Source organism: Ostrinia nubilalis, chromosome 6 (assembly GCF_963855985.1).
Source record: "Ostrinia nubilalis chromosome 6, ilOstNubi1.1, whole genome shotgun sequence".
NCBI lineage: Eukaryota > Metazoa > Arthropoda > Insecta > Lepidoptera > Crambidae > Ostrinia > Ostrinia nubilalis.
In genome coordinates, this window is record NC_087093.1 from 6,935,906 (window position 1) to 6,957,478 (window position 21,573).

Sequence of the window (21,573 nt, forward strand, 5' to 3'; positions counted from 1 at the left end):
TCGAAAATAGGGATGAATAAGGGTCTAAAAACTGACTAATAATATCGCCCACGTTGTCATCTATCATCTCTCATTCATGGTTTGTTAAAGATCGCCCAAGATGTCAACTAAAACACGCAGTTTTCATTTAAAAAAATACCTTTTAAAAATACGTCAAAATAGCCAAGCTAGAAGTTTTTTAGGCACTCATTTTAACACACAGATTAAGATAAAGGTATAAGCTAATACATTAATAAGTAATAACATAAAACCAGTGAACGAAATTGGATAAATTGACAATACAAACAGAAGTCAGAAAATCCATGATTTTGACTTTGTTCACTTTACGGTCGCACCACATAACTATGATAGTAGATCATGACTTGATATTAGTGATATTTGATAGAATGAAGTCTCATCTTTCAATTTATATGCAAATCAATCTTGTTTTAAGTAGTTGCATTTAAAGCACCATGTCCAACACCTTGTATGGGCTCGATCCACCGTGGGCCGTGCCGCTTTTTTGCTCGACTTGGTGGGGGCACTGCCGTGCCCCCAGATATGAGCCGACACTAGCCCATGTTAACATGGGCATATAAATGGTATAGTGAAGTCAGAAAATTGATATCTTCATTTTAATTATTTTAATTTTCATACAAATCGGATTTTATAAAAAAAACTTTTGTATGAAAATTAAAAAAAATTAAATGATGATATCAATTTTCTGACTTCACCATACCATTTATATGCCCATGTGAACATGGGCTAGTGTCGGCTCATGTACCCATTTACCTAACACCCTGTATAGGTGCTACTGAAGCTCAGTACGTTGATCAACGTGATAAATTACTTAGAGCAGAGTATTATTTACTTAATACTCAAAGGATACATTGCATTGTTACTACATAATAATTATTTTCGGGGCGCGTCACACCGTGTACCATTTTAAATAATAATTATAGGTAATATTTAAGGGCCACGGTGTCATTGAAATATTTCAGAAAGTACACAAATCGCTTTTTCAAACTTATTATTCTAGGCAGGATGTGGGGGAGGGAAAATATCATGTCGACTGTCGTATTTATTAACTACATTTTTAAGGACGTGAAGGTGAACCACCTTGAATTGGAGTCGCCTACAATCCTAGACGACTTTTGATGAAACGAAACCACGAAACCTGATGAAACAAAAGAGTTTACAAAAGATAATAGCTGCATAGCTCAGATTCCTTTGTCAAATCCTAATGGTGAATTAAAAATAATAACTATCAAACCGACAGGACGGTAAAATAGCTAGCATGACGCTTGTCGATATGACTTTGTCAAACCGATAGAACGGTAAAATAGCTAACTTGACGTTTTCGAAGTGATAAATAAAAACATTTGTGCCCATGGATTCTTGGTGGAACTAATCCTGTGACCAATAAACATTCATCTCAGTTACGGTTTGGCCAATGGGAAGCATCCGTAATGACATTTAGTATTAGTTTTGAAAATAATGTAGGCACCAAAGTCGTAGTACTAAGTTGTCTCGCTTTTCGACAATGTTTGCAGGGTGTGGAAACTTCCATACTACGATCATCCAAGTGAAACTTGCTTCCAAACAGCGACTTCAGTCGATAAATTCCAATACTTTTTAACTACCCTAAAACGCTCTAGATGGCGCTGCTCCTGTTTCCTTCATATTTTCATTTTTTTCTTAATTAAAATATATTTGAGAATATTGTTAATCACAATGTGAAAACTTTTTTTAAAATGAAATTAATTTGTTTTAATTAAAAACTGAACGGTGACATTTTTTGTTATAATTTACATAATAGAGTAGTAGAAATTACTATTTAACATATGGCAACTTTGTTTTTCCTCCAAAATGGCCGGTGTTGTTTTTGTTAGGTTGAATGCATTCTTGTTTTCTTAGCCATCGTTTATGAGTTCTGTGGCCCTATTAAAGTATTGAAGAGTCGAGTCAAATTCAAGTTCATTCCTTCGTACCTGCTGCTGTTCTGGTTCATCGGAGTTTTGTTCGTTCCTTCGTGAATCGCGAAGAAACTTTCTGTTATGTTCACAAGTGATCTGAGTTTTCTCAAAGTGCAAATGCTTTTTTAGTGTTGTTGAAAACTTTGCGAAAAGACGCTTTTGGTGTATAATATTATGTGTGTTCATAAATAAAGTAAAATTATTAAATTGAAAAGTTTTTGTTTATTTGCATTTCCATGTGCAATGTAGAATTTTTCCAAATCCATTGTTTTGAAAATAATACAATACGTACACCATAAAGATAAATATTTTCAAAATAATGGATTTGAAAAAATTCTACATTGTACATCAAAAAAACAATAATTCTTTGAAGGTTATGAGGGCCTATGTGTGCGTGAACTGTGTGTATGTGTGCGTGGACTTTATGTATGTATGTGTGCGTGGACTATGTATGTATGTGAGCGTTACGTACGTAGGTTAAGTACAGGGAATTTAACACCAGGCTGTCAATTAGTAGGTTCAAAAATTTGACAGAGAGGGTTCTCTATTTCCTATGTATTACTTTTCTCTATGAATGTTTGTTTAAATTTTAATTGATCGTGTTAATTAATTTTAACTATTTAATTGCCAGTAGGTATTATAGATTTAAAGCCAAGTGTGTGAGCATTACTTTTGTTATTACACTAATGGAATACTAGAGAAATGGATCCTGATATTTCTAATGCATCGAAAGAAAAAGTTATGGGTGACAACAATTCACCATACAACTGCGGACCTGAACAGATAGAAATACCTTTCCATATATTTCAAGACTTAAGCTCAAAAAGTCTGAAATTCCAGAGTTTGTGCAGGATTTGCTTAAAGTCTTTAGGGAACGATGATATGATTCCATTGCATTCTACTTATTATGAAACGGAAACTCTTGTAGATATAATTAAGTTATTTACTTCAATACAGGTATGTTAATATATTTTTAAGACATAGTAACTTTTTCATCATCAAAGACACTTAAAGTCTTCTCTTCAGCAATATATTTCTAAGAAAGTGTGCAATAAATTAAAATGAAACCAGTTATGATTGCTTCAAACGTGCTAAATAAAAGTTGTTTTTTGTTTCAGATAAATTTAAATGATGTTTTGCCTTTAAATATATGTATCACATGCCAGGCAGATGTTATTCACTGCTACAAGTTTAAAATCAAATTTGAAAAATCTGAGTATATTTTACAAACTTTATTGAAAGAGCAGTTTATGTTAACACAAGATGCTGACAATATCAACAGGTATAAAATAATTATTTATAGGCTATTTCTATTATTTAATGAACTATTATAAACTTAATCAACTAATTGTCTGAAAGTGCATACTGTCCTAAATTTTCAGTGACACTTGTGTGAATAACTCAACAATTTGTAAAGATGAAGTCAAGGAAGAAACTATCGAAGGTAATATGCAACTTCATATTTATATCTTTTAATTATTTCATTTCTCCTTTCATTTCTTTATTTATTAAACTTAAAATAAATTGCAGATATGGATGAACAATACTTGGAGGATAATGTAAATTTTTCTAGTGATGATGAAGCACTTTGCATAGTCCAAAATACTGGTAACAAAGTAAAGTAAGTTAATTAATTGCCTGTTCTTTTTGACTGTGTTCAGAATTGATTTTGTTTAAAAACATTGATTTTTCAGAGACGAGTTAGAAATCACTATCACAGGTAATAAATATCTCAAAATTTTTAAGCAAATATTTGGGTAACTGGATGATGAATTTTATTGATTAATTTGTTGTATTTTTTTTAACAGATTCAAAATCCCTACTCAAGAAAGTAATGTCACATAAAGAGTCTCCGGATAAGCAAAAGTCTTGCAGCTTCTGTCATAAGGTAATTAACTGACTATTTTAATAACTTCATTACAATTAATATTCTATTTACCAGAATATTACTATATCAATTTTAGAAATTCAGCAAAATCAAGAATCTTAGGGACCACATAAGGAGGAAGCATAGCTCCGATGAGCATTCACACCCATGCACCAAGTGTAAAGAAATATTTAGCTCGGAGCATGACTTGAAGGTGCATTCAGCAGTACACAGCACTGGTCCACCTTGGAGTTGTAATACATGTGACAAAGTATTTAAAGGTAAGATTTTTTATAGTTAAATGTTTTGTTTAGAAAAATCTGAAATATTAAAAGAAATAGATATTATTATTATTTTTCAAACTTATTCACTTTTGAAATTGTAGAATGCAAACTTTCATTCTCTATAACTAATTTCGCACGACTGCCGAATGTTCTTGGACGCACGGCCATCTGAACTAAGCCATAGCCTTAGGCTTGGTTTAGCCACGCGCGATCTCATAGTTTCTGATTCTCATGGGCGCGGCACTCAGGCGGTAACTGTACGAGAACTGCCCAGCAAACGTGCTTATCGCTGTTTTTGAAACAGAGGCGTTACGGCTCGCGCGCACATGTAACTTGTCACCGTAACAAGTATCTTTTCAATCTTACACTTTTATAAAGAGATAGCCAGAACGTGCTACTTATTCTTATCTATGGAAGAACATACTGTCACGGTGACAAAAGTCACCCGTGCGCGGTGGACGCAAAGCGTACGCCAATGATAATGAACTTTATTGATGTCAGCCAAGCCGAAGCTGCGGCGGCACCTTCAGCGGCACATGCAGGCCAAGCGATTCGCGTGCGCGTGCGGCAAGGCCTTCAGCGAACTGTACGCGCTGCGGAGACACGCGCGCGTGCACACCGGCCAGGCGCCCGACAAGAAGCACGCCTGCCCCGTCTGCGACAAGAGGTAGGTGCTTTATGCCCGTTTTCACCATCAATCCTTAATTTTTAAGTGACCCCTATGGAATCAAAATTCCTGTTATGTGTTACCATAGGGGTCACTTAAAAATTAGTGATTGATGGTGAAAACCACCTGAACGATGCAGACCATCCAACTGAACGATGTCATAATTGATGGTCCTAAAATATTTTTCTGTGGGTGTTTTTAATATCGTGCGGATTACCCCGTATGCGCGACACCCGCAATCGCAAATCCTTTTCATAAATTGCTGTACCAGTCTTTAGGGAAATTGCGTTTTTACAGTAAAGTATCTCTACAGTAAAGTAAAAACGCAATTTCACTAAAAACTGGTGTCATTTCCCCAAAGTGCAGTTGCAGTTCCACACAATGTGGTGCTGTGACAATACTGCTTTTTACGTATTTCTATAAAATGGCTTCTAGACGCGTCATCAGAAGCTAACTGCTGCGTATAGTCGTCTTTGAACTTATGCCTTCATTATAGCGTGTTATTATTATTGTGCACAGATACAGCGAAAGCAGCGCACTAGCGCAGCACGTGGCCGGGCACCGCGGCGAGCGGCCGTGCGTGTGCGCCGTGTGCGGCAAAGCCTTCGCCTCCGCGCGGCTCCTGCGCTCACATCGCCGAGTGCACTCGGACGCCAAGCCACACGCCTGCCGCTACTGCCCCAAGCGGTAAGTACTGCTGCCGATACTGTACCGAGCGGTCTTTAGTTCTCAAGGCCGCTTTCACATTAAGGTGTGAGAAGCGCGACAGCAGCGCGGCAGCGGCAATTTTATAATGTGAGGCAAGCATCCGCTGTCATATAGTATAAAATTATCGGCAGCGCGTCTGTTGCGCGTGTCGCTACTCGCTACGCCGCCGCAAGCAGTACCTCAGGCGTGATCCTGAGGAGCGATTCCTTCTCCTGCCGTGTGACCCTAAGCAGTTGGCAGTCATGCGGCGTGCTTATTGTGGTCTATACACATGCTATTGTACAGCATATTAATCAAATGATTACGGGCCATCAATTCACATTGCAATATTTTCTGAATTGCACACTTCCATTTTCCTTTTCCTTCACCACGGTATTGCGAATTATTTTCTCAGCAAGCCAATATGATTGATTATACTCGAATCATAGTTTCTAAAGTGTGGTCATGGTCATGGCATGGTCTAGGTTCCGGCACGAGTCGACGCGCAACACGCATCACCGCACGCACACGGGAGAAAAACCGTACATCTGCGCCGCCTGCGGGAAGGCCTTCATACAGAACTCCAACCTCACGCTGCATATGAGGACGCACACCGGTACGTTCTTATTTCTAAAGCCCGGTCCGTGAGCACGTAGAATTTTGTCCAATGGCCTCTAGCTACCCATCCTTATCGCTCGCGCGTAATTATATTGCTGTCGCGACTGTGTGACTGGCACCCGCAGTGAGTGTGCGAGCGCGACAGCAACATAATTACGCGCTAGCGATAAGGATGGGTAGCTTGAGGTCATTGGACAAAATTCTACGTGCTCACGGACCAGACTTATAGTTTAAATCGCACAATAAACAATGATAGCAAAGATTGCCGCACCAAATAAACCAGAGGAGCGCGGTGCGGATATTTCACACGTTATTATAAATCTTGGAACATGGGTTAACAACATTGTTTTTGATGTAACATAATATGTCTACTTTCCCTCAAGCTGAATATGAACCGTAAGAATTGTATTTACTTTCCGCATCGCTTTTGCCTTTGAGCTGTGTGACACTGGAACGAATTTACTTATAATAATGTTTTTATTTTTCGACAGGTGAAAAACCTTATTCATGCAGCAAATGTGAGCAGAAGTTCACGTCAAGGTCTTCTCTAAAGGCCCATCTACGAAGGCACACGGGCGAAAAACCTTACAGCTGTGACGTTTGTGGCAAAAAGTAAGAAATCGGATTTGTCTAAATATAGAAATTCAACCATTCACATTTAAGCTTTTACTTATAAATGGGTAGTATTTAAACGAGTGACTGTAAATTTATGTTGTAAGTGTCAAAAATAATTAATGTGGGCTAAAGAATTACTAAGTGAGCGACTGAGTGCGAGTGACGAAAAATCAAAAGAACAGCAACATACAAAAAAAAAATTGAGTTCCTTAAAATACAAAATGAGAAGCTTCATAATATTTGAGCGACCTAATATTTGATTGAGTCTCAACGTTAGGTCCTGCATTTTTTTCAATATTTGGCAAATGTTTTTTTTATACTGAGCGGTATTTTTAACTTTAATGAAGTGTTTCGAATGCAAAAACTACTTTGAAAAATACTATTATGAGCAGCGTATTATGAGCCCACATTTAAATAAAAAATGATCTTGTAAAATAAATATTTGACGAAACACTATTCTAGTAGCGAAAAAAATAAATCATTAAGGGTAGGTAATCAAATGAAACAATGTACCTATTACCTGTTTATTGATAAACAAGCATTACTCAGGCTCTAAATGTGAAAACATGTTAATGGTTATAAGTTTTCTAAAATGTTAGTCTACATAGTTTCTACACTGTATTGTTTTCCTTGTAAAATAAAAATAAAATAAAATAGGTAAAATAAAAATTACGAAAAATGAAATAAGTTTGTATTTTCTTAAATCGGATCAACAAAAAAAAAACAAAATAAAATAAGTCGCTTCTGTCAACCCAAAAAAAAGTAATCTTATTAAGAAGGTTCATTGATTGGTACCTATGAGGATTGAGGAGCTCTACCTACTCATCGTCACTGTATGATAAGTGCTGGCTTGGACTTAGCGGGCCGGCCTCGTTTTCTTTTTTGTCCAATAGGTATCAGTTTTGCTTCCAGTGGCGGTGTTGTTAGTTTGAGCCGAATTGCTAGACCCAAAACTTGTTTGCATACATATGTTGTTAAAAATTCGGGACAGTCGCCCCGCCCGCATTCGAATTCGCGCGCTGTAACAATCTGCAGTTTTCATTAATAAAGCGTATCAAAATAAAAAAACATGAGACCTCAAATATAATATCAGTAACCAATAATCATTAATAAAGCAGCTCACAAAACTTTGCCTTTTTTGTAGTTCGTTCAGTAAAACCTCAATTAGAAAAATCTAATGTATCTTCATATTAAAGTTGCCCTCTCTGTATTTCTAGTCGCTCACTTAGTAATTTAGTCGCCCGGATAGTATTTTTATGTCTGAAATGTAATAATCAAAACCCACATTTTGTAAGCTCGTTCTGGATTTTATTATTGATCAATATTCGTCGTTAGTTTGGTTAATTTTTCGCTTACTCAAATTCATACCGCTCAAGGTATTAAAACAGTAGGCCATCATCAGTCGCAAAGTTTTTTTTTAGTCGCTCGTTTTATAATTCCCCCTTATAAATTTTAAAACACCTCAATTTTTTTTATTTAATGAGATCTAGCTTTTTTTTAACTAGGGAAAACGTGTTATAACAGTTAAAACACGTTTTCCACGTGATGTGTGTTTCCAAGTCACGGTGATTTGGGTAGCTCTAGTGATGCTCTACCTCTGGGCTTCGGCTTGACACTACATTATGGGACACCCTGTATAATACATCTGTCGCATGATCACTCAGGTCTTTGCACATTATGCTATGTCAAGCATAAATAAGAGCTAAAAGGGTCAACATGGTCGAGTCTATAAAAATCCTATTATGCTTCCCAAAGGCTTATTCCACTATTCCCCGTTAGCGCCAATTGGAGCTTATAATGGGGAATAATGAACTGAAAAGTTCATTAATCCCCGTTATATTAGGATTTTATTTTTGACGTAATGGGGATTAATAAACTTTTTAGTTCATTATTCCCCATTATAAGCTCCATTGGCGTTAATGGGGAATAGTGAACAAAAAGTTCACTAATCCCTATTTACGGGGATTGTCAACGGGGATTAGTGAACTTTTTTTCCACTATTCCCCGTTAACGCCAATTGGAACTTATAATGGGGAATAATGAACTAAAAAGTTCATTAATCCCCATTACGTTCAAAATATAAACCTAATATAAAGGGGATTAATGAAGTTTTTAGTTGACGGGGATTGTCAACGGGGAATAGTGGAATAAGCCGCTTCCAAATAAAGAGTATCATTTGTTCGTGTCAGGTTCGCGCGCATGGACCTGAGCGCGCACAAGCGGCTGCACGCGGGCGCGCGGCCGCACGCCTGCAGCGCCTGCCCCAAGGCCTTCGTCAACGCCGCGCGCCTACGATCGCACTGCCGCATGCACACCGGTAATACGAACAATTACTTGCAAGGCTAATCAATTCATAATTCATATTCTTTATTAGTATGTAGGCCCTTTTGTAGGTATGTAGGTCCGTGACTTCCACTCGGCATGGCATGGGGCCCACTGAAAACCAGCGTCGTGGCCTTCCCCACCGTGGGCCACGGCTAGGGCATGCAATTCGGATATCCGGATATCCATATTATTCGGATATTCGCCACATTTATTATTCGAATAGCATCTATGTAATTATTCGGTCTTTTCGAACAATACGAATACGCCTTTCCTATTAAAAAATTGTAAAAATATCTGACCGCAAACTTATTAATAAAACTTAAAACTATTAAAACTGCAGGCAAGAAGTTAGCGGTAAGGTTAGATGAATGGACAAGTGCGCGCAATCACAGATATCCCTTCAAGTGCCAACCAATATTCGCGAAAAAGGTTAAAGTGCCAGGCATATGGTTTCCAATGGTGCTAGTGTTATGGTGTAGTTATCTCCCGTGGTACTGAGATTTTTTGTTTGTAGTAAATCAGCAGGAGTCCAGTGACTCAGTTGCCCTCAGTGGGCATCCGGTTTCTCAACTGTCCTAAAATCTACTAAGGATACTCCTGCCTGACACTAGCTCTTTGCAGTCTGCTGAATAGGAAGCCTTCAATGGTCATGAGTTGTTGGACTGATGAGTTTGGATGATTTGAAAGTTTATCCTTGTAGCGGAGTGTGTGGCTCTTTATTTCCTCACTGACTGTGGGCAATGGCAAGTCCAGATAGATGAGCCTATTGCTGATATACCACGGCATTTGGTAAATTAAACGTACGGCTTTTGTCTAAAAGTGCTCGATTATGTCGAGATTGGAGTTGGCAGCTGTTCCCCACAGCTGTATCCCGTAGATCCAGATAGGTTTAAGGATAGTTTTGTAGACCATCATTTTACTACCGGTGTTCAGCTGTGACTGGACTCCGACAAGCCACATCATGTTTTTTAGTTTGGCATCTAGTTGCTTCCTCTTTGTCCATATTATATGCTTTCTCCAGGTTAGCCTGCGGTCCAAGTGCAAGCCCTGATACCTAACGTCCTCAGCGGCTCAGCCTGAGGTATTTGGATACCATTAAGTTTAACCGGTGGGCAGGAGTTTCTTCTGAGAGTGAAGGTTACATGAATATGCACAGATTTGAGTGAGAGTGAGGCCGTCACTGGATCGTCATGTGTTGCCATTGTTACATGAACACAAAGGTTCCTGTGAATGTATTTGCAGTTGTTGGCAGGTCTGCGGTAAACAATAGGTATAGCACGGGCCCCAAGACACTACCCTGGGGTATACCGGACGTCATGTTGCATAGGGCAGAACCAGAGTCTCCAGATCTGACTTCAAAGCATAATATGTCTTTCAAATACGACCTAAGTATTTCGTAGAACGGACATGGGAGGTTCTGTTTAAGTTTGTACAAGAGCCCTTTATGCCAGACCTTGTCGAAGGCTTGACTTATGTCCAAGAACGCAGCTGAGTAGTATCGTTTCTTTTCTAGTTCTTCAGAGACGATGTTTATGGTTCTGTGGACCTGTTCAGTTGTGGAGTGTCTTTCCCGGAAACCAAATTGATGTTCAGGTATCAGATCACCGATGTGGGGCTTCATTCGTTTGAACAGTATTTTTTCGAATACCTTCGATAGCAGCCTTTATTTTTAAGTAGTTATTGAAGTTAGATGATAGTATTAACCAAATTGATCCTTATTAAAATGATTATAGACAAAAAAGTGTTTCTTTTAATTTACATTATATTGAAAATAGCAGTATTCGAAAAATTCGTTTTATTCGAAGTATTCGAATACCATAAATTTTAGTATTCGAAATATTCGAATACCAATATCGAACGAATAATGCATGCCCTAGCCACGGCATATGCTGAGTGGATTCCCATTGCGATGGGCATCGCTGTTACGACAGGATAGCATCTGCTCAGTTCACTTTTTATTTCCTTGTAATATTTATGTGCTATTTCTGTATTTTTTTCTTTGTACGTTCTCTGTCCCTGATGATCTCTCTGTAAGTGATGTTCATCGTAATAAATGTTTCTTTCTTTTCAGGGAGCTTTTACCCGTCCCAAATATAGCCCTACCACGACTTCAGTAGGCCTAGGATGCGCGCCGCTATAAGCGGTTCTCACGACACAGTTTAGATTTTGCCCATACATTTTGACGTCGATAAGTCTATCACGGCGCGCATCCTTTTTTTTTTCTTTTTTTTTATACCTAACCCGGCTGGACAATACGTTGAAATAATTATTTTATTTTTTCTTTCAGGTGAAAAACCATTCGAGTGTGCGACCTGCGGTAAAACATTTGCGGCCAAATCTCACTTAGCGCAGCACGTGAAGAAACATCAGTCGACGAAGAAACAAGACAAAAAGGACATCGTCATAGTCCAGCAAGTCGCTTACAACGGCCAAATGTTCGTCAGCAACATTATCACTGACGGCAAACAGAATGAACAGACAGAAGAGGCTTCAGTCATAGCTGAAACTAAATGTGAAGAGCCAAATAACGATATTACATTAGAATTAGCTCAAGACATGCCATTAGAAGTCACAGGTGAATTGGTTGTTCAAGATGATTGTGATGTTAAGGAGATTTTAGTTGTGGACAATAGTCATAATGAAACTAGTTACCAAAGCGGAAATGTATGTTTGAATACTGGAGAGATCGGGGAAATAAATTATTCCAACAGTGACGTCAACTTGGTGACAGTCAATGAGGGCACCACAGTAAAGTTATATCAACTGGATCAGAGTCTAGTCCAAATACATAGTTCTGGTGGTCAGGTCACTATCAGCAAAATTACTAGTAAAATGACTGCTAACTTTTAACTATCTACTTATATTGACTGTATTACACTATTTATTAACCAACTGTGTTGATTTATTATTTAATAACTATTTAAAATTAATTTAATTCCATAGCAAAACCGAAGAGAATAGAACAATTTGGGGACTAAGGAGTCCTGTACTATAAAAGAAATATAACAAAAAACATAAAAAGCAACATCTTTTTATTCTACTTATGTCACAAAAATAACTACTTTGGAATTATAATATAGCTATAATAAACAATAATTTAAGACATTTATCTCAAAACCATGACGGCTTTTTCCCTGCAGCATATTTCTGTATGTTCACTAGCATTGAATTGTGAATTTCTGAAGCATTTCTATTCTGACCATAGTAGTCAACAAATTCTCCATCGGGATTGACCAGATAAATGATGATTGTGTGATCCACCTAAAAACAGAGGTTTTTTTATAAATCATTATGTATTAGAAGTTGATAAGATTAAATAATTTGTAGAGATAACAGCACATCAAGCTAACTAAAGACAGTTTTTTATAGTTGTAATAAGCCTGGGCACAGACGAATGTAATTTTTATAAAGAATCGGCTGATCGATACCAAATTGGTGTAATGTGTGCACTTTCATACATCTCCATACTTATCAGCTTAACTTAACAGCTCGATCCAACTATCGACCAACTAAAAGTCGGTGGTCTGCGCCTAGGCTAAGCGTCATTTTCAACAAAAATATAGTCTCATATGTGTGTAGTTATACTATTGACCACTTACAATGTAATCATTGTCAACATCCTGTGGTCCTGCACTGAAGTAGACCCGGTAGGACTTACAGGCCTTTGCCACCTGATCTTGAGTTCCAGTCAGCCCTAGCAATCTTGGTGAGAACTCCTTGCAGTACCTGATAAATGACAAATAAGAAATAAAATAATGCATCATTAATAATTACAGTTGTTGTATAAATTATAAATGTTTTAATCTCAAGTTTTTGATGATGGAGAGATGAATAACAACACAATCTTCATTTCCATAGTAAGAGTGTGAGTAAGCCTGAGTTAATGTTTCCATATTGTACCCTTGTCAAGAAATATGTTTACAAACTTACTTTCCAACAAGTTCTGGAGTGTCTCTATGAGGGTCCACTGATATGAAAATAGGTTGAAGCGGTGGTGCTGTTGGGGTATTATCTGAAACATTATACATTAAATAGTTGATCACAATTCAAATAATAAGTTTAACACATGCACCAATGATTATATTACAAAATACAGTTACCATGCATATTTACAACTTCAGCTAGCTTTTCTAGTTCATCAGGGCAAATGTCCGGACAATGTGTAAATCCAAAATATATCAGCAACCACTTTCCTAAGAAGTCAGTACTTTTCACAAGTTTGCCCTGAAGAAGAAAAAGATCACATTAGGCCTATTTTGTTGAAGGAATACTTTTGAAATATTTATCTAAGTAGAATATTTCTTATTTTACAATAATGCAGACTCGCATTTGCATGCATCTGTCATGCAGTTGATCCTACTTTGATTTTAATTTGAATGTACGTTCTTTTAGAGTGATTGATAGAAATACTAAATTAATTGGAATGTTTTATCAAGTGCACCTAACCAATTCACATACCCATGCAAGAATTTCAATTTTACCAAATGAAATAGTGAATATGTTTTATACAAAAAAGATATAATTTATCTTACTTCAGAATCCACCAATTCAAATTCTCCTCCTATCTTAGCTTTTCCTAGCTGTTTCTTTCTCTCACGATCTATAGCTTCCTGTTTCTCTTTTCGGATGTACAGCATGAATCCTGTGAGGCCGCCGGCGACCACTGCGGTCACTCCCATGGACTTCCATGTTATCGGGATGAACTGCTTCTTCGGTCTCTTCGGAGGCATGGCACACTGTCTTACACCCGATGTAGATAACGCACGACACAGCGCAGTGGCCCTATTCCTCAAAATGGAGTTCATCGTTATTTCAATAAATAGTAAGGTTTACACGAATGTTATTTATCAATTCACCGGTTTATCAGAATTATTCACAATCGGCACACATTTCTTTTTGAAACATGTAGACAATCACGAATCACCTGGTCGAGCAGCAAAGGAGATCTGTCAATGTCAATGTCAAATTGACAATTATAGTCTTTTGGATCAAAGGCGTTGCTTATTATAAAATTTTGATTATTTTTCTTAAGAAAAATATTATTATATAAAATTATCCTTATTATATTATTTCGAGTATAAGTAAAATAATGGTAGAAACAAAGATTTTCTTTATTATGAACGAAAGCATTTTACAAATCGGAAATAACAAATTTTTTGAAATCGGTTAATATGACTTCCTCGGCTAAAGCCACCGCGTATGTATGCTAAATCACGCTAAATCACGGTTGAGTTCTTGATAAAACTTTAAACACTATTACTAATCTACACATAAAATTTAAATTTAGGAATTTACTTACCATTTATCCAGGCTTCAAAACATTTGAAAAGGACACGACGCGAAGAAACTACAATCTGGAAGTCCAGACGCGAAAGCAAAAACTTTCTTTACAACTTTAAAGCCATAATAGTCCAGTCAATAAAGCATTATAGATGGAAATCCGTGGAACACAATTTCTGACTTCGGGACTTTATTTAGACTAGTTAGGAGGTGAACATAGCAAAAGTCCCCGCCCTTAGCCCTTGAGCCGGCGGAGAGAGGGGGGTTTAAAGGTACCACTTTTCGGTTTTTCGCTTAATCCTCGGAAACTATGCGTCCTAGTGACATGACTACTATGAACCAAAAAAAGCTTTTTCAATTTGCTATAGGTGAGATAGTCAAGTTTTTCTATATTTTGTATAGTTTTCGCGGCATCTGCTCTAGAAGGTCTGTAATATTGGAAATTTTATTTTTGTCTTACATATTCCCATCAGGAGAAAATCTACTAAATCAACATTGAGCAAACATTCTAGACATGCGGGAGCATGTTACGCCTAGTGCGAGGGAGGGGACTGCACCGTGCGTATATTTAGACGAACCAATTGGAGCCACTTTTGACTCCTCATCACTCAAAAACTACTGTGCATTAACACTTCAAATTTGGCTCATGTGTTGAGACTTGCAAGATAAACATCAGCTTCAAATTTCATAAATATACCTCAAACGGTTCTTTAGATATTGACGTCCAAAAATCTACATATCTGACCTATAGACTAAATTCTAACAACTTCCAGATCACCTTGAAGGTTCAAATTTGGCATCCAGATAGGTAAATGTGTAAATACAAAGGAACAAATAAAAAACCAGTAAATTTTAACATTTCACAGGTGATAGATAGATTTAAGTGTTCTAAATGTCGATTTTTGAACGTCAATACCTAAATAACCGTTTGAGGTATATTTATGAAATTTGAAGCTGATGTTTATCTTGCAAGTCTCAACACATGAGCCAAATTTGAAGTGTTAATGCACAGTAGTTTTTGAGTGATGAGGAGTCAAAAGTGGCTCCAATTGGGTCGTCTAAATATACGCACGGTGCAGTCCCCTCCCTGGAACTAGGCTTAACATGCTCCCGCATGTCCAAAATATTTGCTTAATGTTGATTTAGTCGATTTTCTCCTGATGGGAACATGTAAGACAAAAATAAAATTTCCAACATTACAGACTTTCTAGAGCAGATGCCGTGAAAACTATAAAAGATATAGAAAAACTTGACTGTCTCACCTGTAGCAAATTGAATAAGCTTTTTTTGGTTCATAGTAGTCATGTCACTAGGACGCATAGTTTCCGAGGATTAAGCGAAAAACCGAAAAGTAGTACCTTTAAACCCCCCTCTCCCCGCCGGCTCAAGGGCTAAGGGCGGGGACTTTTGCTATGTTCACCTCCTAACTAGTCTAAATAAAGTCCCGAGGTCAGAAATTGTGTTCCACGGATTTCTATCTACACCGTCTTTAAAGCATTCATTGACTGGACTATAAGGGCATTGATTTATAATAATAAATAGCAATATTATTCTTCATATTTTAACCAAGCCTATGGAATTTTCAATAACATAGGTGCAGACAGATTCAACTTTAAAATTCGAAAAGCAGATGCTCTTGCAAACATCCAACTTAATTACAGTTTCAAACAAAAGAAACTACAAAGTATTGCATTGCTACTATTATTTTTATTTCGTCATTGTTGTCGTGCATCCAGTAATGGGAAACATCGAGGGGCGGCGCGCGAAGCCGCAACCGCGACCTGCGGCGGCGCGCGCTTAAAAGCGCCGACCTAGCGTAGGCCGACCCAAATCCTTTGTGGCTCCTGAACCTGACAGACTCTTGCTTCTTCCCAAAAATGTGGACCAGTCTTTGCGTAAGTAGACTTATAAATAAATGCATGGGATAAGTAGGACTTTCAATTTTTTATCACGTTTTAAAAGGAAGCAATCTGAAAAAAATTGTGAACTTAAAAATAAAACTAACAGTTTGTACATAAATTGACTTTTCAGTTAGCTCTCATGGCGTGGACACTGTGGCCCAGCGCTGCAGCACAGGAGTACCTACCCCCAAAGATTGGTGGTGGCGGCGGCGGCGGCGGCAAGAAACCAGCACCTGAGCCTACAGTAAGTTTTCTATTACGTATGAATCTGGTGAAGGTTGTAGAAGTCCTTGTGGGAGGCCTTTAGCCAACAGTAGACGTCTTTTGCTTGAAACGAAGGAAAGATGTTACTTAGTTTCGACAAATTCTGGTTTGGACGAACTTCGAGCAATGATCTGTTTCTCAGGATTAACATTAGACAACACGTAATTGACTACCTTAAGTGTTCGAATATAATATAAGTAGGTACTTATCGCAAATTGCGTCGACGATCATCTAGCAGCCATCTGTGATCTGGAATTTAATAGATTAGGTACTTACGGGTAATATTAATAGTTCTCCATACAGAGCACAGCGTTTAGTAATTTATGGCACACATTTTGTGCAGCTCCCCGCGAACTACGACTTCTCGTACGACGTGCAAGACAACGCCGTGAGCCTGGACTTCGGGCACAACGAGAAGCGCAAGGACGACCGCGCCACCGGCTCCTACCACGTGCTGTTGCCCGACGGCCGCACGCAGCTCGTCGAGTACGAGGCCGGGCCCGACGGGTACAAGCCACAAGTAAGTTCCAATCATCTACGAATGCTCACCCTTGAAGTTATCATGCTTCGCGCGCGCACTGATTTACTTATTTTCCGTACAGTACAAATACTTATTCGCCTAATAATTCAGACTAAGTAAGGCACTTGATTGGAAAATGATAAAAATGCTTAAATGCTTGGAAATCTTGAACCAATTTCGTTATTTTTTTTTTGCTGTAAATTAATTATGTTCAGTAGGTCCTTGAGCAGTCGTGACAGTTTTTAATCGGTATTTATTAAACCTCATTAGATAATGTACATGGGTACTGCAACATACCCGGCGCCCAACGCAGGCGGCGGCGACAAGTTTGACGGCTACCATTACAACGCGGCATCGAACCGGCAGAGCGTGCGCCAGGCGGCGCCGCGCGGCTCCGGCCGGCAACCAACCGCGGCGCCACCCGCGCCCGCGCCGCCCGTCTACGCCGCCTCCAGCAATGCCACGCAATGACACCTATACCTGGTTAGACCATGATCCAAGTCCTTTTCACGAAAGACAAGGTTATTCCCACCTGAAATTATTAAGTAGCCAGGATCTAAGTTTAGCTTGACCGCCAATAAAACCTAGCTATTGACGCCATTGAGACAGGGGAAAGGCAAACTGACATTGTACCTGCAACGAAGTACAATAATGGGCGACGAATTAGATGCTCATTCCCTTCTATGATCTGAGCCCCATACACAAGTGGCACTTTATGATAGCTCCAAAAATTAATCCCTTCACAAAACAAAAAAAAAAACGCTAGAGCGAAGGCCCGTCGCGTTTTGCCAGTCTAGGGGGGCAGGACTTCCTTGTACAAATAGAAATTGAGAGGGAATTAACATTAGGACTTTTTCGTGAAAAGGACTCTTCCGACCGGAAAATTTGTCCCATAAATGGATACTGAAACTGCCAATAGAAATCCTGAAAATTACATTTTGACGATTGTTTAAATAATTTTTATGTAAGTAGACGATCGTCAAAAAATTTAGGTGTTTATTTTTCAATTTATTTCGTTTTGTTTTGTTTTTGCTTTTTCATTTATTTTTAACCAATTTATGCCACCTTAATCAAGCGATAAATTAATGGATTAATTGCATTAATAAAACATCAAAATGTAAAAAAAGACTGCCATAATTACATCAAAAGGAGTTAAAATATGCTTATTGTGATATAAATAAAAAGATGACGTGATATATTAATATTGTATCTTTTATTTAGAACTTTAATTACACTAAATGAGAGTCATCTATTTAATGCATACAATGCAATGCATCACATCATTCATACGTGCAACTTGAAGATTTTATGAGTAGTTAAAATTACTAAGTTACCTGTGTTCACAAAACATGCTGTGATGTCAAGCAATAGAGTTGATACACTGACTGCACTGGTATACAGGATGTAAGGGACAGGATAGCAAAAGTAATAGTGAACTAAGCAGATTAGTCTAAGCTGATCACTCACGAGTATAACATAATAAATTCAACCATTCTCTTTTTGTATTGAATGCTGAATGTTTAATATTTTCCCTCCCCGATGTTTAGACTTAAGAATAGTTTGAATAGACATATTTTTGCCAATCTGCCCCTTACTCTGTACCGAAAACCTACTAAGTATGTAACCTACTTAGAATGTTGGACAGAACATTTAAGTACTTTGGTTAAAACTCACTACTTTTAAGTTTATAAATAAAATTACACTAGTAGGATAAAAGTAAAAAGGTAAGGTACAGGCAGCGTGACCACTTTTAGTAGATTTCTACTTTTTTGGTAGATTTGAGGCAAAGAGAAGGATGATTTAGTAGTGCGAAATCGTTTAGTAGATTTTGGTAGATAATTGGTATTTTTAGAACATTGTAATAAATGGTAGTCCAAAATTAAATTGTAACCGAGCCGAGAATCCAGGCCAGAAAAAAAGAACTTTAGGGTCCGTTTATGGTCACTTTATGAAGGCGAACTAACTTGACAGTTCAATTCAATGCACACAAATGTTGCCACATATTGGCTAGTGTTGTTAATATTGACATAAAAAAATTCAAACGTTCAAACAAACCAAGGGTTTATTTTTAAGAAGTACTTTTATTTATCAATGAAATTAAACTTAAAACTTGTATTATTAAATAGTACTAATTTAAAAAGTGTTATAATACGGTCAAAGTGATAAATGTGAAAATTATGAATAATAGCCAGTTATTATGAATAATCACCGCATGATTTGGTAAATGTGATTAATATGAGGTCATTTATGTGTGTATAAAACTAAATAGGCGGCTTAGGGGTGGCCCAAGGGCCACCCCCGCCCAGTGGCGGCGTAGCATGGGTTGGCACCCGGGGCGATCACCCCCACCCCCCCCGTCATAAGTCCTAAGGCACCCCCTGGTACCCCCCCCATGATTTGGGGCTACCTACCGATTCGAAGAATGAAAGACAATCGCAACCCCCCCCCCCCCCCCCCCATCATGACATAGACCGCAGATAGATGCGCCAAATTCAAATTCAAATTCAAATTCAAAACGTTTATTTGCTAAAAACACAGTAATACAGGGTGACAATATTAAAATAGGATCATGTGTTTAGTCTGATAGCAGACGTGCAAAAATTATAGTATTCAGTAATATAAATGTCAAATGATTAAAAAAAAAATGTCAATGTAAAATTAAATTAAATTAATAGTACCTATCAATGTCGCCAATTAAAATATTCCTTACAAAAATTATCAAATCAAATCAAATATGTCATCTATATAAATAAAAAATTAATTGTTGTTCGTTAATCTGATTAAAATTCTATTGTTCGTCGAGGTATTCCCTGACTGAATAATAGCACTTAGTTAATAGCCAGGCGTGTATTTGTCTTTTAAAAGACAGCAAAGGTAGATCTTTGAACTTATCAGGTAATTTATTATAAATTTTTATAGCCATACAATGAGGACTGCGTTTGAAAAACGTCAGTTTAATATTAGGCAACAAGATCCTACCTTGATGTCTCGTTGGCTTATTTTTAAATTCACCCCAGTGAATACTAATGGTAGTTAATGCCAGTGAGTACTAATGGTACTAATCTGCGCGACTTGTGTCACCCCCTGATGCTTGGCACCCGGGGCGGACCGCCCCCACCGCCCCCCCCTTACGCCGCTACTGCCCCCGCCGCACCTTAACCTATTTTTCACTTTAAATCAAAACATTAAAAACTCATTATGCCAAATTATATTAATATATGACATCAAAACGTTCAAAAGTTTGGCTGTACACGAGCACGTACACAAGATGTTGTTCTCTTTTATGAAATTTGTTAGTACTAAGGTTGAATTATTAAATAATCACTGTTAAATGTGATTAATTTATCACTTTTACCACGACTGTCGGTAATTACTCATAATAACCGGTTATTATTAATAATTTTCAATTTATCACAATAACCGTAACATCTATAATAATATTATAAAGAGCGCTGGAAATTGCACAAATTTTAAACCTGGAGCATCCATGCTATAAGTAATGAAAAATGACAAAAAATTATATAAAAATGTTAAAAAAGACTATAATGATGATGATAAATAAATAAAAATACTATATTTTGTTCAAATTATATGTTTTATTTTATGTGGTAGAATTTAAGTAGAATTTTAAATAGGTCTTGGTAGATTTTGGTAGATTTGAGCATCGTTTTTGGTAGATTATCTGATGAAAAAGTGGTCACACTGGGTACAGGCTGGTTCTTAGATTTTCGAAATTCGTCAATGACATAAAAAGTAATTTTTGAACTATTTGAAGCTTCGGCTCTTTAGGCTTCAACTTTAACTAGCAGATACAATAAAAATAAATTTATTAGATAGGTTCATACTCAATATACCTACTATTATAGATTTGAAAAGACTTTGTATTGTATTTATTTATATTACTCGTTTAAAGCCGTTGATAATAATTTTATAAGGCTTATTCTTTTGTACGTCCTGTTGATTACAGGAATCATGGAGAGATTTTGATATTAGGTCATAATTATTACAAAATATCTATTATTACATATTTCGATGCCCAGCTCACAGAGTACCTACCTTCATGTTGCTAACAGGGCAAGCATGGACGTCGCGATATAATTTTATCGTATTTAACATTTACCTAGACAGCATATCGATATAATTTCATGATTATATCACACCTTAGAATATAAATTAATTAAAAAACCTAAACGTTTTTGATTATTCATATCAAACAACATGCCTTAAAATACTTAATTATTGTCTTTTGTCATGCAGAGTAACGCCCGTTTTCACAAACGATGCTTGCTTATAATTAAGGGCAAAAAAATACTCTTCTGTAAAACTTCTAAAATATCAATTGTGTCCCTGTTCCATCAGAAGTGCGAGGTGTCCATGCTAGCCCTGAACTGAGGGCTTAGTGTGAGTTTACATCAAACGTCGTCGCTAGCGAGCGCGTTAAAAAAAATATATGAAGATTTTAGTTCTTGAAAGTTTCCGCTAGGGGCGCTGTACAATCCATCATACATTTAATGTCATTTTTTAACGCAGTCGATATCGAGTGCGTTTGACGTAAACTCACGCTACGCCCCCTGTTTGTTTGTATAGAGG

At 37.4% G+C, this 21,573-nt stretch overlaps 3 protein-coding genes across 4 annotated transcripts; 2 read left to right on the top strand and 1 right to left on the bottom strand.

Annotated features, from left to right (window-relative positions):
- Nucleotides 1–1,800: 1,800 nt before the first annotated feature.
- Nucleotides 1,801–11,910, top strand: LOC135072488 (zinc finger protein OZF-like). 2 transcript variants are annotated; one of them, XM_063966421.1, is made up of 13 exons: nt 1,801–2,912; nt 3,074–3,237; nt 3,338–3,399; nt 3,486–3,576; nt 3,650–3,675; nt 3,764–3,843; nt 3,920–4,103; nt 4,608–4,773; nt 5,293–5,460; nt 5,946–6,076; nt 6,570–6,690; nt 8,883–9,010; nt 11,306–11,910. In XM_063966421.1, the coding sequence occupies exons 1-13, from the start codon at nt 2,658–2,660 to the stop codon at nt 11,866–11,868; spliced, it is 2,139 nt and encodes a 712-aa protein (XP_063822491.1). In that variant the 5' UTR covers nt 1,801–2,657; the 3' UTR covers nt 11,869–11,910. The 2 variants fall into 2 exon arrangements, with proteins under 2 accessions (XP_063822491.1, XP_063822492.1); XM_063966422.1 differs by lacking the exon at nt 1,801–2,912 and having other exon boundaries at nt 3,154–3,237; nt 3,315–3,399.
- Nucleotides 11,911–12,033: 123 nt separating this feature from the next.
- Nucleotides 12,034–13,962, bottom strand: LOC135072489 (protein SCO1 homolog, mitochondrial). The gene is made up of 5 exons (XM_063966424.1): nt 13,551–13,962; nt 13,119–13,242; nt 12,949–13,030; nt 12,618–12,744; nt 12,034–12,279 (listed from the first exon to the last, which is right to left on the bottom strand). The coding sequence occupies exons 1-5, from the start codon at nt 13,821–13,823 to the stop codon at nt 12,130–12,132; spliced, it is 756 nt and encodes a 251-aa protein (XP_063822494.1). The 5' UTR covers nt 13,824–13,962; the 3' UTR covers nt 12,034–12,129.
- Nucleotides 13,963–15,852: 1,890 nt separating this feature from the next.
- LOC135072798 (pro-resilin-like) lies at nt 15,853–17,364 on the top strand (the record flags this gene model as incomplete). Its single annotated transcript, XM_063966835.1, has 4 exons — nt 15,853–16,193; nt 16,330–16,443; nt 16,807–16,983; nt 17,254–17,364. Coding segments are annotated over exons 1-4 (420 nt in total), but the record flags the coding sequence as incomplete, so codon positions are not given.
- Nucleotides 17,365–21,573: the final 4,209 nt, after the last annotated feature.

Bases quoted from the DNA above. Each gene is read 5' to 3' on its own strand.
- LOC135072488 (XM_063966421.1), top strand. From the start codon at position 2,658: ATGGATCCTGATATTTCTAATGCATCGAAAGAAAAAGTTATGGGTGAC. The intron at 3,238-3,337 runs GTATAAAATAAT...CTAAATTTTCAG, and splicing joins GATGCTGACAATATCAACAG to TGACACTTGTGTGAATAACT. The intron at 6,691-8,882 runs GTAAGAAATCGG...TGTTCGTGTCAG, and splicing joins TGTGACGTTTGTGGCAAAAA to GTTCGCGCGCATGGACCTGA.
- LOC135072489 (XM_063966424.1), bottom strand. From the start codon at position 13,823: ATGAACTCCATTTTGAGGAATAGGGCCACTGCGCTGTGTCGTGCGTTA. The intron at 13,243-13,550 runs GTAAGATAAATT...TTTCTTCTTCAG, and splicing joins TTGAATTGGTGGATTCTGAA to GGCAAACTTGTGAAAAGTAC. The intron at 12,280-12,617 runs GTAAGTGGTCAA...CTCTGTTTTTAG, and splicing joins ATGTTGACAATGATTACATT to GTGGATCACACAATCATCAT.